Source organism: Polypterus senegalus, chromosome 14 (assembly GCF_016835505.1).
Source record: "Polypterus senegalus isolate Bchr_013 chromosome 14, ASM1683550v1, whole genome shotgun sequence".
Classification (NCBI taxonomy): domain Eukaryota; kingdom Metazoa; phylum Chordata; class Cladistia; order Polypteriformes; family Polypteridae; genus Polypterus; species Polypterus senegalus.
Genome location: NC_053167.1, coordinates 139,485,530 through 139,504,309, shown reverse-complemented (window position 1 = coordinate 139,504,309; position 18,780 = coordinate 139,485,530). Strand labels below are relative to the sequence as shown.

Genomic DNA, 18,780 nt, shown 5'->3' with positions numbered 1-18,780 from the left:
AGGATCTTGGAAAATGGATCAGAAAATGAACTGGAAGCCAGTGAAGGGAAGCCAAAATTGGGGTAACGTGCTCATGCTTGCTTGTACCAGTTAAAAAATCGAGCAGCTGCATTTATAATTTATAAAAAATAGGAATACGTTTGAAATCTTACAGTTTAGATTTTTTCCTTTTCAGCTAACTGCTTAAAGGTTTTCAGTTTGTTTGTTTTGATTTGGCATGGCGCGCACACCTTTGTCGATAAGGTAGAAAAGTTCTTACTTCATACATTGTAAGTTTAGAATCTGAGTTAATAAAATATGAAAATGGTTTTGATGTCTAAATTCTCTTTATTAAAGCACAGTACAAACTTGTATTTATAAAATGTGGTTGTTTCTTCTATAGGTTTTAGAGGACGAAATGCGAGAGCAAGGGCGTGGAATTCATGTGATCGTTCTCAACCAGGCTACGGTGAGTACAGCTGTATTTGCTGACTTTATACTACACCCCCAAAACCCCAATTTAGTCACCTCTGATCACAGGCTTGTTACTTTATAAAGAAATATTTGAAACCAACAAATGTTCATTTCAGATCTTAAGCGGATGTCTCAATACACGACCTCAGGATGTGTCCGACATGCTGACTGCAATTACTAATCTCGTCAACTTACACGACTGTTAATCACGAATCAAAATGGTTGCGCTCCCTTCTTTTTCTGACAACAAATAGTGCTGTGCCTTACTGAGGTGATGCTATATGAAGGGTTAACAGGTATGGCAAGTTCGGCCACAACTCTGCCCCTTTTTGTTCAGACAGATGAGCTCCTGGTCTGTTTGCAGGGTCCAAAACACGCACATTTCTTATTCCTCATCCCTGGATTCTATGCATTGTACTTCCAGATGAGCATTCATTGGTTGTCCACTCTCATGCACACCTTCCATGAATAATAATGAGTAGCAAACCCGCGGCGTACCATACGCCGGATAATCAGGCTGGTTTCTTAATGATTTTTAAGCACAGGGAGAAAATTAACATTTGAAAAATCGGTAATGTAATAAATCAGCAAGAAAAGCAACATTGTAACAATGCACGGAACGAACCAACACACAATCATCCGTGACTGAAAACTGGTGGACCGCTATCGCGCCTTCTCCTCCCAGACGGAGGGATGGGGGTGGACGTCGCTCAAGCGCGGAGGGTGGAACGGGAGGAGAGGAGGACGACGTCCATTCCGCTCCCTCCGTCATGCTAGTCTGCTGATTTCTCATTCAGTATGCCTGCTCATGTGCCCACCTCCAACTCATCACTTGAGTCGTTGTCGTCTTTGCACAGTCCAGATGCACCAGTGACTTACGTAGACTTTTCATTGCTCTGTGCTGTTTTGGCTGCTTTTCTATATATAATTCACCAAGAAACCCGACCACGGTAGTAGCGAGGTGGGAGGGGGGTGTGTACAAAGGGTAGGAACGTATGTTTGTCGCGGATGCGAATTGCTGTATGTAGTGTGTAAAACCGTATGCTATGGTACAGGCGGTCGTGCATCGAAACCGAAAAGTCGGTTTTTAAAGACTGCTTACTTCGTTGTGTTTTAACCTCAGTTGTAAAGGATTGTTTAAGGATCCCATGGGATACCCCTCGCAAACCGTTTTACACTGCATATGGCGATTCACCTCCGCGAGAAACATGCCTCTATGAACAGTCAACGTGGCTCGGAGGTGCATGTGGCCTCTACGACAGACGAATATAAATGACGCTGTTTTTTTCTGTGTCGTCGCGTCCGAGTTGGGGGGCGTGGCTCTGCGAGTTGTCGTCGTATCCAATGGTCTTGGAGTTGGTGGCCGTGGCTCCATCCTGCGTGCGCCATAGGTGTCTTACTTGTCAGCGGCTTAGTGAATCCACGCTCCTTCCGGCGTGCTTTCCATGGGTGTCTTGCCTTAGTGAATTATATATATAGATAATTAATTGAATATACAGAGCATCAGGATTAAACTAAAATGAAGTTATGAGAAAGCCATGTTAAAGTAATATGTTTTTAGCAGTTTTTTTAAAGTGCTCCACTGTATCAGCCTGGCAAATTCCTACTGGCAGGCTATTCCAGATTTTAGGCTCATAACAGCAGAATGCCGTCCGCCTCACCACTTCTTTTAAGTTTAGCTCCTTGGAATTCTAAGGAGACACTCATTTGACGATCTAAGGTTACGATTTGGAATGTAAGATGTTGGACATTCCAATATATAAGATGGAGCAGATTTAATGCTTTGTAAACCATAAGCAGTATTTTAAAGTCAATCCTGAATGACACAGGTAACCAGTGTAGTGACATCAAAACTGGTGAAATGTGCTCGGATTTTCTTTTCCTAGTTAGGATTCTAGCAGCTGCATTCTGCACTAATTGCAATCGATTGATGTCTTTTTTTGGGTAGTCCTGAAAAAAAAGTTGGGGTTAGTATGGATTGTGGAGCCATGATAAAAAAAAAAAAAATGAAAATTAAATGGATATACAGAATATCAGGGTTACACAAAAAAAAAAAGTCTTTTAAAAATTATTTGTGTCATTTCACATGCACAGATGCAGGTGTGAGTGTGACGGGTGGTCCACCTCAGTTAACCAATATAATATTGTAACTGGCACTCCTAGTTGATCAGGGTGTTTCTGTTCATATTTTCCCATACAAAAATTACACGTATTTCTTTAAACATTTTCATAAGATTAAAAGTGTGTTTATTGGTATTTTACCACCATTTTTGTGTCACCCAGGGGCATGTCATGGCAAAGCGGGTCTTTGATACATACTCGCCACATGAAGATGAAGCAATGGTGCTGTTCTTGAACATGGTGACTCGTGGCAGAATCCTGATCTTCACTATCAAGGTATGTTTGGATTTCCTCGCCAGTGATTGCCAACACTTTTAAGATTTTCTGATACTTTCAAAGATATCTTTCAATCTGCTTATTCAATCAGAATTGATGTTCTGCTTCTCTAAAGAATGAATGGAGAGTTCTTTTCTTTCCCGCATCTGCTTTGGACTAACCCAGAATGAAAAAGTATCCCAAGATTTCACTATAGCCGACATTTTAAATTGTAATTAAAACTGAATTGAAGCCTTGGTGTCTGCCAGGGTGCAGGTGTTAAGATTAGTAGTACTGAACAGTTTGGAAGCAGAAAAATTACGCTGTCTTCAAAGATAAAGGAGCGTCTGTATAAAGAATCAAAGCGTTGATCACACAGCCGGCACAAGTGAAGTGTAGTTTTTTTTGACCCAAGTTTGGAAAGCACATTTTATGTTTATATGTGAAACTAGCAGGAATACTAAGTGCTGCCCAGGGTATAAAAAAGTGTAGTTGAGGTCATTAAATTCCCAAGGGTGAAACATTTGGCCCCAAACCAGAATTTCACTGACTAAACCCATCATAGGAAACAGCTTTGCTTACTTGTGCCAAGTCCCAAAAATGCCGTCTAGGGGCACTTCTCCAATAAAGTGTAGGTGTGGTCGCAGAATAAGATTTTCCAAGAAAAGGGATTTAGTAATGAAACCTAAAGTAGCCTGTGGCCTTCCTCTTTTACAAATGGGGGATCTGTGCAAAATTTGGTCAAGGTCGGTTCAACAGTGTAGATATGAATATGGTAGAAATGCAAGTTCTTCCTTGTATATTAGAAAACTAGGGGGTTTCCCCCCTTGCTCGTTTCGCTCGCCAGCCACTTTGCGTCTCTGCCGCTCACGTTTTAAAGAGGGATGTTGAACGCACCCCAAGGAAACGCGGTCACACCTCCAAAACCCCCTCTTAAACAGTGATACAATGGGAAACAAGTAGTTGTTTTTTACCTCCTCTTTGCTCGATCAGCTGGTGGCTTGCTGCTGCTGTGCCGTGTGATCTTGTGCGGCGCTTCGAACATTTAAAAGCCCGTACAGCAGCTGTCTTTATCATCTACTCTTTTTGTCTTTTATTTCCGGCCCTGTGCGTGGTTAAATCTTTTGGCACAAAGTCCTCACTTGCGGGACGTGAGTTCTTGATATTTTTTAGTTTATAATTTAAAAACTGAATAAGAATCTGAAAATCTAACAATATCATTTTAAAGTTCGATAAATTCTGAAAAGAATGATACCAAACATATATATGTAGGTTTTAAAATATGCCCGATTTAAAGCATGACAAAAAACATCGCTTAAAATCCTAACAGAAAATCGTTGTACTTTTAGGTTTAGGATTATATATTGTTTAATATATATATAATATATATATATATATATATATATAATATATATATAGTAGATTGAACGTGTCAACGTTTTTCTCAGTAAATATTTTCCCAATGGGGCTATTGACATGAAATTTTCACCAGATGTCGGTAACAACCCAAGTAATCAAAACAATAAGTCCATAAATTATGTGTAATAAAGTGGAATAACACAGTGAAAAGTATTGAACACGAAGAAAAGGAGGTGCAAAAAGGCCTGGAAAAACACCTGTCAATATTTAGAAAGCAATCCTGATAGCCTCCTGCTATGCAGCTGCTTTAGTCCTGACTGATGGCCTATAAAAAGGTTTCTCATTCCAAAGGTGTCACACAAGAAGCATGTTGGGTAAAAGCAAAGAGCTCCCTCAAGACCTTCGCAACCTTATCGTTGATGGCTTTGGTGACAGACGTATTTCTAAACTTCTGAATGTTCCAGTGTTGGGGCCGTAATCTTGAAGTGGAAAGAATATCATTTCACCATAAACCGGCCATGACCAAGTGCTTCTCGCAAGATTTCTGTCAAAAGAATAATCAGAAGAGTTGTCCAAGAGCCAAGGACCACTCGCCGAGAGCTTCAGAAAGACCTGAAATGAGCAGGTCCAGTAAATAATGTACTCCACCGCTCCGTGCAAGACTCCACTGCTAAAGAAAAAGGATTGTGAAGCTTGTTTAAAGTTTGCTGCACAACATTTGGACAAGCCAATGAAATACTGGGAGAATAGAGTCTGGTCAGAGGAGACCAAAATTAAACCTTTTGGATGTCTTTGCACACACCATGTTTGGAGGGGAAATGGCACTGCACATCACCCCAAAATACTGCCAGACATCAAATAATTGAAGGAAAGCTGAATGGGGAAATGTGGCGGGACATTCTTGATAAGAATCTGCTGCCATCTACCAGGACGCTGAAGATGAAATGATGGAGGACATTTCAGCAAGACAAGAATCCCAAACACACAGCCAAAGAAACTCTCAGTTAGTTTCAGAGAAAGAAAATAAAGAAGTTGCTAGAATGGCCCAGTCAGTCAATCGCCCGACTTGAATCCAATTGAAAATCTACAGAAAGAACTAAAGATCAGAGTTCAAAGAAGAGGCCCACGGAACCTTCAAGATTTGAAGACAGTTGGTGTGGAAGAATGGGACAAAATCACACCTGAGCAATGCATGCGACACGTTTCTCCATACAGGCGGCATCTTGAAGACTTTTCTACTAATTATTAAATACATTTCAGTAAGCGGGTTCAATACTTATTCCCAGTGTGTAGGCCAGAGTGTGCCTCCTTCAGAGGAACGTAAGGAAAATAAAGTAGGAGCCCTACCAAATTATTTTAATTAATTACCGGGATTGCCAAAAGCAAAACTGGTAATTAACAAGATAAATCTCTTCTTTTTCCTGCATCAGTTACTTGATTTGTGAACCACAAAGAGGCTCACAGTACAATGAGGCTCACCTCATCTGGCTCAGCTGCGTAGCTGGTCAGGTTAGGTTAGGCTGGCAAGCTTGCACTGGTACTGGTAACTTGTAGGTAACCCTAACCCTAATTTTGGCCTGTTGCCACCTTTGTCTCCTGTCCTTTTCAGCCGTGCCCCCTTATCGCTAATCTTCCTTTTCAGTCCTGTGGGATATTTCAGGATGTTAGCTCTAGTGCTGCCGGTTTACTGTATTTTGGTTGCTAAATCCAGTTGGTTCCCCTTTTTTTAAAATATAAATAGTGCTAGAGTGTAAAAGTAAGTTTTCAATAGGTGCATCAAAAGTATCATTTAAAATTACACACATAAATATGAAAATACTAGGGGGCTTTTCCCCCTGCTTACTTTGCTCGCCAACCCCCCTGCCTGCGCTACACACCAGCCACTTTGTGTCTCTGCCGCTCGTGTATGTGGGTTTCACTTTCACCAAGCAACAAAACTTTTAATTCTCGCGGATAGGCCTCTTTATTGGGAAGAAACAATACTTTTCCCTGATGGCAACACAAATTAGACGATGTACAAGTTTCTGACTTAAACTTTAAAGCCAAACAATATCTATGTACTTATGTCCATATATATCTTTTTGCTGTTCTGTTATTTCACCAAGTAATTTCCATTTGTTAGCGCTCATGCGATCTTTACTATCATCTGTATAAGAGCTGAGAGCACATGAACTGTGTCTGACAATAACATTCACACGAATGAGAAATGATTGTACCGTGTGTGTGGTTATACATGTTTGAGAGGAGGGCAGGACTTTTCAAAATCTCTTTGCAAAAAGTCTTATCTCACTGGACTAGAAATTATCTCCGAGAATGTCTTGTCGCAGCGTTTCCTTTTACAATTGAAAGGTATATAGTAAGTATTAAAAAATGCATGTAAGTATATATAATCAGGTAATTTAGTTTGGCATATCTCCAGTGCCATTTTCCAGTCTTAACCATTACTTCCAGTGCTCATCATTATCATTAATAATCAGTGCTCATCTTTAAAGTATATATTCAAACCTATGCTTACGTTAATCAAATATATTCTTGTTTTATTCTTTCATACTCACAGCAGATTATTCTCCTGTCACTGTTTCCTAGCACAGTCACTTGAGCTTTTGAGAAGAGTGGCATTGATGTAAGTTTTGTTCTCTTTGATGGCCTTGCAGGATGAAGGCTCATTCCATCTGAAAGATGCAGCAAAGAACCTCCTTAAGGGCCTTGGAAGTCAAATTTCTACGTTACTTAGCTGGCGGGATATGTGGACGCTGGTTGTCAAGAAGGGAGGCAAGTGAGAACAGTTGCTAATAATTTATTTTGCAAGACAATAATCCCAAAGCAGGAGTGGGCTAAAAAAAAAACATGAATATCACAGTGTACGGGTGGGCCAAGAGTTAACGATTGAGTTACGTTCCCACCAACATCTGCAACCCGAATCTGTACGTAAGTTGTAACTCAGATGATGACGAGGGTTCTACATCTGAGAAAGAATGCACGTCGCACTTTTGCCGTCACTGTAATTTGTATATGTACACGTGAAGCTCTGCAGTCTACTCGTGACTTTACACTGTGGGAAGATAAGTAAATAAATCAAGGTAAATAACATTCGATATTCCTCTTATATACAAAGTACAGCGACGGCAGCTTCCATCTGCAGCTATAGACTCTTCAGTACGCGAGCGACTCTCCACGCTAGTGTTTAGATCTGGAAGCCTACGAAAACACTCCCTGGCCCAACTTAAATACCTTCGCACCTCCTCATTTAAGTGTTTTGTTTTATAAATGCGTCGATCAGCACAAGCACCAAGCAGCCTGCTGTCCCATCCCCACCTTGACGGAGATCAACTCGGGCAAAAAGTTCTCCCAGCTCAAGCCAAGGCTCCTTATCTGTGTGTGTGGTGTCTGGAGTTGTATAGGGTAAATAATACAGTATATTCTTATTTGAAATGCATACATTTCATGTATGAAGGGTGGATGGGATAGCAGGCTGCTTGTGCTGATCGACACATTTACCAAACAAAAGACGCTGATGGAGAGGTGTGAAGGAATTTAAGGTGGGCTTAAATTATGAGGTTTTTTGTAGGCTTCAGGGATTCTAGTGTTAAGACACTAAAATTACATTCCTCATTTTATGTACCTGTGCAGAGATGCCTGCACATTTTGTAATATGTTTGAAATGACTTGTCGTTTTCGCAGTTAATTTTCAACATACTACATAAAGAATTCAATTTAGTACGCTGGGTCAACTGGTTTGTCACTCACTCCTACACTAAAGCCCTGTTTTGTTTTTGTTTTTGACCCTCTCCTTTATTTCTCCATACATCATAAAATGGTATGTGGAATTTACAGGTGATGACAAATTGGTGTTTTGTTGACTGGTTACATGTTTGTCCTTTTTTTTTTTTTTCTCCAGGCAAAGTTTATGGAGAAAAGCATTCAAAATCCCAAGCATTATCGACATGGGGTGATCCAGTGCTGCTGAAGACTGAAGTTCAACTGACATCATCTGAGGGTAAGGCATGTCGTGCATGTGGAAGTGCACAAATGTTTCATTGGCTACATAGGTCAATCTTCCACCCCATGACATGACTTTTTCTATGTGAAGTGGAGACCCTACAGGTGAATCACACCATTCACTTTGTGCCAGCACAAGAAAGCAATTGGTGCCATCTGGAACATCTTTCTGTCATCCATAATATCTGAACAGCTGAGGGTAGCAATAGAATTCAGATCTGCCAAAAGGCCAAGCTTAAACATAATAACCTGGAAAGATATTTTAAGTGCTGTGGTGGGTTGGCGCTCTGCCCGGGATTGGTTCCTGCCTGCGCCATGTGTTGGCTGGGATTGGCTCCAGCGGACCCCCGTGACCCTGTGTTTGGATTCAACAGGTTGGAGGATGGATGGATGGATGGATATTTTAAGTGTCATTTTCAGTCAATTGCATATCTCTAGAACTTAAAGAGCATGTCCTTGTGCCAGTTTGTCAATAAAGGTACTTCCTGTTCAGCTTTGCAGTTCAGAAAAAAACGGTCCAAATCAGAAATCAACCATTTGAGCTGTCACCCTACACTTGTACAGTATGTATAAGAATAATGTAGGCAACTGCTGCATACTGTACCTAATGACAGAAGCAGACTTTATGTACCCCCATGGTATAAGGGGAAATAATTTAACAAACAGATTAATGTATGGGTGTCCTTGATTTTGATTTTAGCCTTTAAAAGACCAACAACACTAATATAATGTGATAAAAAGAATAAAACAATAAAACAAAACTGATATATAGTATTAGACTGTGTCTCAAAAGAGCGTAGTTGATACCAAATAGGCAACACTGTAAAAATAATGATAAATCGGGTGGTAGATAGGCCAACCCTTCACCCCATGGCTGATAAACCCACAATGACAATAAATACTTAGTCCTCTATACAACTATGCACTTAACCGTGTATTTTGTCCTCTCCACAGTTACTGGCACCCCAGGGAATAAGGAGAAAAAAAATAAATAAAATAAACACCTTCTGGTGAGTGAAAAAGTGAGAGCAATCCAGCCTGAGAATTCCTCATAAAAAATGTATTTTTATTTTAACAAAACCACAGTATCACGATTACTGGACTTCCCTTTGCCAATACAATAGCACTGAACATCCTATAAGGTTTGAGAATGTAGAGCAAGGAATTTGAGACCATTCCCGTTTTCAGAATCTCTCCAGATCATCCAGGATCCTAGGGTCCTCCTTTGTGCCATCTCCTCTTCAGCCACCCCCATTGCAGAAGCTTAATTTTATGTTCTTTTAACCATTTTTGTGAGGTGTGGACATATGTTTTGTAAATTGCCCTGCCGGAAGATTCAGCAATGTTCCCATTTTAGTTTCTTGGCAGAGGCAGCAAGGTTTAAATTTAAATACTACTGTTATTTCAATTAGTGTACATTGCCATGTACCCTAATAAAGTTCCCACATTTTGGAAGACAAACAAGCAACGCAACATCACAGAACCTCCACAGAATATCAGGTTCTTTTCAGTGTAGCCATCCTTCTTTTTGCTCCAAGCCCACCTTGTGGAAGGTGGAAGTAATAAATTGGAGGTATATTAAAGAAAGACATTTCTCCTCTGCTAGGTCCTATTTAAGTCATCTTAAATTTCTTTTCATGAAGACGGAGCATCCTCTTACAGCAATCTACTAAGGGACAGTGCCCTGGGCAGAGGTTGTCAACAAGTGGTCACAGAACAGAGACAGAGAGTCATTCTTATAGATAACTGAATTTGCATAACAGTACTGAATTCATGTCTACTCTGATTGGTTCAGCTTACATACCCACCAAAATAAATATCATTTGTACTACATTCCTGTTTTTAAATATCTCTTAAATTCAGCCCTTATTCTTTTATGTAAAACTGTATATGTGACAACTGGCAAGTCTTCCTGTATGTATGACGCTTAAGTCACTTCTTAAACCTCCTGAAGCATATTATCTGTTTACCCAACCATTTGAATTGTGTCTCTTCATGCTTTTTTTAAATCAAAAGCTTATGTTTTTTAAATGTGCACTTGCAGGTTCGGTGCATTGACGATTCTAAATTGTCCCTTGTGTGTGTGTGTGTGTGCACTCTTCGGTGAGCAGGCGCCCTGCCCGGGGTTTGTTTCCTGCCTTGCGCCCTGTGTTGGCTGGGATTGGCTCCAGCAGACCCCTGTGACCCTGTAGTTAGGATGTAGCGGGTTGGATATTGGATGGATGGATTGATGAAGCCAACACACTTCATGCATAATAGTTATGTTACCCTTTGATGTTCCCTTTATTCTCTCATTTGTTTCTAATTACCTCAATTCCATTTCATCTGATCATACAGATGCAACACAGTTCCACTCAAAGTCCCAGTAGCATTTAACAAATTCCAGGCACTTACATTTGTGGTTAAATGACAGGAAAGACTTTTCCCTGTCATGCCTTCCAGATGATTTGTTGGCATAGAGGTGGTATCTGATATTCTGTAGTTCTCCTTGGGTATCATTGTACCCTCCCCAACCATAACCTATCGTCAATTGGGAGAGGAGATTTGTCTAAAATTTCGATCTCCAGTGTTCAACATATCTCAGTGTTTTAGGTTCCCCTGATACTGAAAACATCGATATCTCAATGATGTGCTTGTGTGTCACAGTTTCTTGAAGGTGGTCTAAAGCTTGAATGGCTAGACAGAAAAATACCAAACTCGTAACTTAAGCCTGTTATGAGATGACGATGTGCTGATTAGTTTTTGAGCCAAATCGTGCAAGTGAAAGAGGTTATCTAGAGTAGTGGTTCCCAGACTCAGTCCTGTTGACCCACTGTGGCTGTAGGTTTTTGTTCCAACCAGTTTCACAATCGGTGATAATAATCGATAACAACTGATCTCATTTAATTAGCTGGTCTTTTTTTTTTTTTACTCTTTGCTTATTCTTCATTCAGATAAACATAAAAGTATGTTTTTTACATTTATAAGACAGAAATACAGGCATATGAAAAAGTTTGGAAACCCCTCTCAGCCTGCATAATAATTGACTCTCCTTTTAACTAAAAAGATAACAGTGGTATGGCTTTCATTTCCTAGGAACATCGGAGTACTGTGGTGTTTTCCGAACAAAGATTTTTAGTGAAGCAGTATTAAGTTGTGAAAAATGTAAAAAACTGGCTGTGTACAAATATGGGTCCCCTTGTAATTTTTCTGATTTGAATGCCTGTCACTGCTCAATACTGATTAGTTGGTTTGATGAGCTTGTTAAGCCTTGAACATCATAGACAAGTGTGTCCAATCATGTCCTCTGAAGAGTGACAGACAGCATGGGATCCTCAAAGCAACTCTCAAAAGATCTGAAAACAAAGATTGTTGAGTCTCCTGGTTTAGGGGAAGGCTACAAAAAGCCATCTCAGAGGTTTAAACTGTCAGTTTCAACTGTAAGGAATGGAATCAGGAAATGGAAGGCCACAGGCACAGTTGCTGTTAAACCCAGCAGGTCTGGCAGGCCAAGAAAAATACAGGAGTGGCATACGCAGAGGCAGGATTGTGAGAATAGATACAGACAACCCACAGGTCACCTCTGAAGACCTGTAGGAACATCTCACTGCAGATGGTGTATCTGTACATCGTTCTACAATTCAGCGCAATTTGCACAAAGAACATCTGTATGGCAGGGTGATGAGAAAGAAGCCCTTTCTGCACTCACGTCACAAACAGAGTCGCTTGTTGTATGCCAATGCTCAGTTAGACAAGTCAGATTCATTTTGGAACAAAGTGTTTTGGACTGATGAGAAAAAAATTGAGTTATTTGGTCATAACAAAAAGTGCTTTGCAAGGCGGAAGAAGAACACCGCATTCCAAGAAAAACACCTGCTACCTACTGTCAAATGTGGTGGAGGTTCCATCATGCTGTGTGGCTCGTTCAGGGACTGGGGCCCTTGTTAAATTCGAGGGTCTGATGAATTCAACCCAATATCAACAAATTCTTCAGGATAATGTTCAAGCATCAGTCACAAAGTTGAAGTTATGCAGGGTTTGGATATTCCAGCAAGACAATGACCCAAAACACAGTTCGAAATCTACAAAGGCATTCATGCAGAGGGAGAAGTACAATGTTCTGGAATGGCCATCATAGTCCCCTGACTTGAATAACATTGAAAATCTATGGGATGATTTGAAGCAGGCTGTCCATGCTTGGGAGCCATCACATTGAACTGAACTGGAGAGATTTTGTATGGAAGACTGGTCAAAAATACCTCCACCCAGAATCCAGACACTCATCACAGGCTACAGGAGGACAGCGTCTAGAGGCTCAAAGGACCAAAAGGAGGCTCAACTAAGTATTGATGTCATATCTCTGTTGGGGTGCCCACATTTATGCACCTGTCTAATTTTGTTATGATATACAGTGCATCACTTTTTCCACATCTTATGTTACAGCCTTATTCCAAAATGAATTAAATTCATTTTTTTCCTCAGAATTCTACACACAACACCCCATAATGAACGTGAAAAAAGTTTACTTGAGGTTTTTGCTAATTTATGTAAAAAAAAAAATTGAGAAATCACATGTACATAAGTAATCACAGCCTTTGCCATGAAGCTCCAAATTGAGCTCAGGTGCATCCTGTTTCCCCTGATAATCCTTGAGATGTTTCTGCAGCTTAATTAGAGTCCACCTGTGGTAAACTCAGTTGATGTGACATGATTTGGAAAGGCACACGCCGTCTATATAAGGTCCCTCAGTTGATTGTTCATGTCAGAGCTCAAACCAAGCATGAAGTCAAAGGAATTGTCTATAGACCTCCAAGACAGGATTGTCTCGAGGCACAAATCTGGGGAAGGTTACTGACAAATTTCTGCTGCTTTCAAGGTCCTAATGAGCACAGTGGCCTCCATCATCCGTAAGTGGGAGAAGTTCGAAACCACCAGGACTCTTCCTAGAGCTGGCCGGCCATCTAAACTGTGCGATCGGGGGAGAAGGGCCTTAGTCAGGGAGGTGACCAAGAACCCCATGGTCACTCTGTCAGAGCTTCAGCAGGAGAACCTTCCAGAAGGACAACTATCTCTGCAGCAATCCACCAATCAGGCCTGTATTGTAGAGTGGCCAGGCAGAAGCCACTCCTTAGTAAAAGGCACATGGCAGCCCGTCTGGAGTTAGCCAAAAGGCACCTGAAGGACTCTCAGACCATGAGAAACAAAATTCTCTGGTCTGATGAGACAAAGATTGAACTCTTTGGTGTGAATGCCAGGCGTCACGTTTGGAGCAAACCAGGCACCGCTCATCACCAGGCCAATACCATCCCTACAGTGAAGCATGGTGGTGGCAGCATCATGCTGTGGGGATGGAACTGGGAGACTAGTCAGGATAATGGGAAAGATGACTGCAGCGATGTACAGAGACACCCTGGATGAAAACCTGCTCCAGAGCGCTCTTGACCTCAGAGTGGGGCGACGGTTCATCTTTCAGCAGGACAACGACCCTAAGGACACAGCCAAGATATCAAAGGAGTGGCTTCAGGACAACTCTGTGAATGTCCTTGAGTGGCCCAGCCAGAGCCCAGACTTGAATCCGATTGAACATCTCTGGAGATCTTAAAATGGCTGTGCACCGACGCTTCCCATCCAACCTGATGGAGCTTGAGAGGTGCTGCAAAGAGGAATGGGCGAAACTGGCCAAGGATAGGTGTGCCAAGCTTGTGGCATCATATTCAAAAAGACTTGAGGCTGGAATTGCTGCCAAAGGTACATCGACAAAGTATTGAGCAAAGGCTGTGAATACTTATGTTCATGGGATTTCTCAGTTTTTTTATTTTTAATAAATTTGTAAAAACTTCAAATAAACTTTTTTCACGTTGTCATTATGGGGTGTTGTGTGTAGAATTATGAGGAAAAAATGAATTTAATCAATTTTGGAATAAGGCTGTAACATAACAAAATGTTGAAAAAGTGATGCGCTGTGAATACTTTGAAGATGCACTGTATATTTTCTGTTAATCCAATAAACTTAATGTCACTGCTGAAATCCTACTGTGTCCATAAGGCATGTCGTATATTAAAAGGAAGTTGCTACTTTGAAAGCTTAGCCAATGACAAACAAAAATCCAAAGAATTAAGCGGGGTTCCCTAACTTTTTCAAAAAGTGTATTTCTATTTTTTCTAAAGCTATAAATGCTTAACTCTCTTTTGTTCTTTTCCAATTATTTTTCCCTTTTCCTGTGTACTTTGTGTCCTTCATTTAACCCTAATAGTGACATTTAACAACCAGCACAGCAGACACCCGGGATGATGAACGCTGCAACAACTTCAGTGTCAGACCCTCTAATTAGTAAATAATCAATTAAATAACCAGAACACCTGGAAAAGCAGAATAAAAATTAGGTTAAACATACTGCTAACAACTACATATTCCCCATATAACTGCTTATTACATTTTAATAAAAATATACCAAGCTTAGTTTGTAATTTCTACATTGACTCCAAAACACAGAAACTGGGAAATTACAACTTAATTAGGCTAAGAGTCCAATGAAAAATGGAAGTTGGTTGACACAAAAACATGCTGCCACAGGTTGGTCCCCAGGACCGAGTTTAGGAATCCCTGCTCTAGAGGAACCCTCAGATACCATAATTCTGCAATTAATTCTGAATTCTTCTCATCAGTTGCTATTGTAATCAGAAAGATTAGCATCAGAGCGGTAAATAATTACTCAATGTCATAGAATAGTTCGGGTAGCTTGGTTCCTAGGGTACAAAGCCTACAGAGGCGGACGTCTGAAATATTATTATTTATTTATTTATTTATTGCCTCCCTTCTCCAACCACTCCTGGCTTTCTCATTCTTGCGCGTCACCTCCACTGTTTGACAGAGAAGACTGGAGCCTTTGCAGCACTCATTCTTGCTGCTTAGAAAGTGGTCAGCCAAAACAGTGCTGCTATTTCCTTTGTCTTGCTACCTCTCACACCTACACTCACCCTCACTCAGCTTTCTTCTTAAAGCTAAACACAATGTTTCTCCAGTTCTAACCCTTTCTTTTTATATTCAACTCAACTGGCAGCTGGTGCCTGCTTTTTACTGTCTCTGCTTAACCGGTAATCATCTAATTAGACCAGCACATGCTTTCACTTGGCCACCTGATCTAAATGGGTTACACAAAAATCAAATAAATTAACAATAGATTAAACTAATATAAACACCCCCCACACACTTTCAGCAGGTATTTTATTAAAAGCCAGTTGAATAGGATTTCTGTTTTTTATGGTGGTATTGAAACATTGTGCAATTTGTAAAATTTCACTGTTGTTGGTATCAAATGCTAAAATGCTGGTATGATGACATTCTTAGTTCACACAGGTTCTGAAGTGGCATTGCCAGTCACAGCCCAGTAGTCCTCAGGCAAGCCTTTTCGATAGAAGTGTTTCTGCTAATAAAGCAGCAGGGCAGTGCACTGCATATGATTGATTATTGCATATGTTTGTTTTATAGATGCAGAGTGCCACTGGCCAGACACGGAACTAAACCGCCGCAGGAAAGTGTTCTGCAGTAAAGTGGAAGGCTACGGCAGCATTTGTAGCTGCAAGGATCCGGCGCCCATTGAGTTCACACCAGATCCTGTAAGTTGCCTGCCAACTGGGTGGGAAAACCCTACCCACTTACTATAGATCTGCCAGCACACCATTTAACAATTCAGAGTCTTGTGCTAATTTTCCATCACACCTCCTTTCATTCTAATCTTTTGGAATTTCTTACTCTCTCTGTGCTGTGATACCCAAAGCAGCATCCATTATGTTGTTTTTTTTCCCCCCTTAAGTTGCCAGACAACAAGGTGTTTGATGTTCCTGTGACTGTAATTGCAGGGAATCGACCAAACTACCTTTACAGGTGAGAATGGATGACCATTTTTAATAAATAATGGATTGTCAAGATATTATTTGTAGCTTTAACAGGTAGCTTCGTACAGTATCTTAGGTTGTACCCTAGTAGGGTATATAGACTGGCTAGCCTGAAATACTTTTGACAAGGACAAGGAAATTCTATATTGAGAAGTGATGCTTATCTGAATTGCTTTTCAGAACAAGTCTTAACGCTTAAAATTTTTCTAAACTAATTTCTCTTCTGTTGTAAAACAATTCCTTTAAATAAAATAATAATAATGAGTTGCGTTTATATAGCTCCTTTTACAAGCCCAAGGTCACTTTACATACAGAGGCGAGAGTTTAGGAGCAGGTGCTGATACAGCACAGCACAGCACAGCACAGCACATTGTCGCACCCACCACATGACAAGTCAACTCAGGATCCCAGATTAAGACCTGAGTGCAGCCATGCTACGGGTGATACCTCAGCACCACAACTAGTTCAGATGGAATGGATCCAGTATGAGGATTTTTTATGGTGGCTGGAGTGCCAAGATTTTTCCCTGCAGGTTGGAGGTCCTACTTGCAAGGCTAGATGTAGATTAACGTCATACCCAGGGTGGAGCAATTGCAGGTTAAGGGCCTTGCTCAGGTGCCCAACGGGGTAGAGTCACTTCTGCCGTTTATGGAATTTGAACCTGCAACTTTCCGATTACCAGTGCAGATCCCTACCTCAGAGCCACCACTCCACCCTCCGCTTTACATACAAAGGGGGAAAAAAATCACTCCGAAGACAAAGTTCGTCAAAGAAGAAAATTTTGAGTTGAGATTTAAAGATGGAGAAAGAGGAGCAATCTCGGAGAGACCGACAAAGAGTGGCTATAACACTGAAGGAGCTGCCTGCCAGGGTGGAGAGTCTGGTGTGTGAGACAGTAAGGAGATTGCTGTGTGAGGACCTGAGAGAGCGACAAGGAGTGTATGGAGCTGAGTGAGGTAGAGAGGGGAAAAGGTTATGTAGGGCTTTGAAGGTGAGAAGCAGAATCTTCAATTTAATCCTTGATGGAACCGGTAACCAGTAAAGTTGGGAGAGAACAGGGGAGATGTGAGCAAAACGCTTTGTGTGGCTGCAGAGTTCTGAATGTACTGTAGCCTCTGTATAGGGAGGCAGATGAAGAGGGAATTACAGTAATCAATACAAGACATTATGAAACAATGTACCAGAGATTGAGCATCATTAAAGGACAGAAATGGATGGAGGTGGGCAATGTGATAGAGATGATAGAATGAAATTTTAGAAAGAGACCGAATGTGTAGCTCAAAATGAAGTGATGAATCAAACAAAACACCAAGATTTCTGACAACAGGATCAGGTTTGACATCAACAGAAACAGATAAGTTGAATGTCTTCGAAAGTAGGGAGTTTGGGCCTACCAGTAACACTTCACTTTAGGGAAGTTTGAGAAAGTTATTTTCTACCCATAGCTTAAGATCGGAGTAACAGCCCAAATCATGGTGTGTATTGTGGGACAACAGATGTTTGTGGTAGCAGAGAGGTCTGTGATTACCAAGGTAAGATCTCATGGAATGCTCCCATTCTGTTATCTTTATAGGATGCTGCGATCACTGCTTTCTGCACAAGGTGTCAATCCTCAGATGATCATTGTATTTATAGATGGATACTATGAGGTAAGGAAGAACAAATTTTGATAATTTGTTATTTATGGATGGAGGGCTTTATTTATTTAGTGTGTTTATTAATAAAGAGCAGGGCAGTGGTTAGCACCTTAAACAGAACATTGTACATAGACGACTCTTGGACTTCTTTGGCCTGTGGGGGCAGTACTCTTCTGATCCCCAAATCCAGACAATGCCAAAGAAACTGTCAGGAAAAGAGAGATTTTTTTTTTTTAACAACTAAAACAGGAGCGCCACTAAACAGCCAATTGGATTGCATGTTTTTATAATATGGTTTACCGTTGCTACACACAACACAGTTGTACTACATCATGTGCCCATTTCAAGACGCACCTACTTGACAGTTGTCATTATTCACGACGCAGATGACCGGATCCCTGTACTACTTCCCCGGAAAGCAAAAATAACTCCAGGTTAGACGTAGCCAGGCAAAACCTGTGAGGTAGTGTGCCCAGAACATCTTGTGGTGGCCTCAGGTATCCTTTCCAAACTGCTGGTCCATTTTAACTGAAGGGTCAGACAAGCCTGAGCCTCTATACTGTAGTAGCCTCTCGCTAGCAGTAGTTACATGAGGAATGTGTATTCTCTTTTCTTGTGCATTCCCCAGTTCCTTTCAACTATATTTACATCCCTCGAATAATACAAAGCTCTATCCTTTCTGGAACAGTTTACGTTTTGCCTCCAGTCCGGAACGTTTTCCAGCACCAGGCCTTGACCCCAAACACTCAATATGCTTCTCTCATTCAGAAGGTGAATAGATGGTTGATAAACCTTACTCACAAAGGTATTGCAATCTCCTCTTCTTCCCAAATAAACACACTCTTCAGTAGAAATCAAAACCTTTCATACAATTTTGATTAGCAATTAGAGTGGAATTTAGTGTAGGGTCAGTGACACTATTGCCCCAGCAGAGTATTTGCAAAAAAGGAAAAATCTTGATACATCTGAGATGTCTCACTTATTAAAGGTTTTCCAATGCTGTATCTGTCCTAGTGTCTATATAAACACAGTCTCTGTATTACATCTTGCCTGAGTTGGCTCGAAAGCTTGCATACAAGGT

The 18,780-nt window shown here is 40.9% G+C and overlaps 1 protein-coding gene across 2 annotated transcripts in view; it reads left to right on the top strand.

The window, feature by feature from the left end:
• The window catches only part of pomgnt1 (protein O-linked mannose N-acetylglucosaminyltransferase 1 (beta 1,2-)), a 123,789-nt gene that overhangs the window by 35,917 nt on the left and 69,092 nt on the right, over positions 1 to 18,780 (top strand). For both annotated transcript variants that reach the window (XM_039734806.1, XM_039734807.1), the window contains 7 exons: positions 383 to 448; positions 2,737 to 2,850; positions 6,843 to 6,960; positions 8,087 to 8,185; positions 15,656 to 15,783; positions 15,981 to 16,051; positions 17,636 to 17,711. In XM_039734806.1, coding sequence (XP_039590740.1) covers positions 383 to 448; positions 2,737 to 2,850; positions 6,843 to 6,960; positions 8,087 to 8,185; positions 15,656 to 15,783; positions 15,981 to 16,051; positions 17,636 to 17,711 — 672 coding nt within the window. The remainder of the gene's footprint in view (positions 1 to 382; positions 449 to 2,736; positions 2,851 to 6,842; positions 6,961 to 8,086; positions 8,186 to 15,655; positions 15,784 to 15,980; positions 16,052 to 17,635; positions 17,712 to 18,780) is intronic.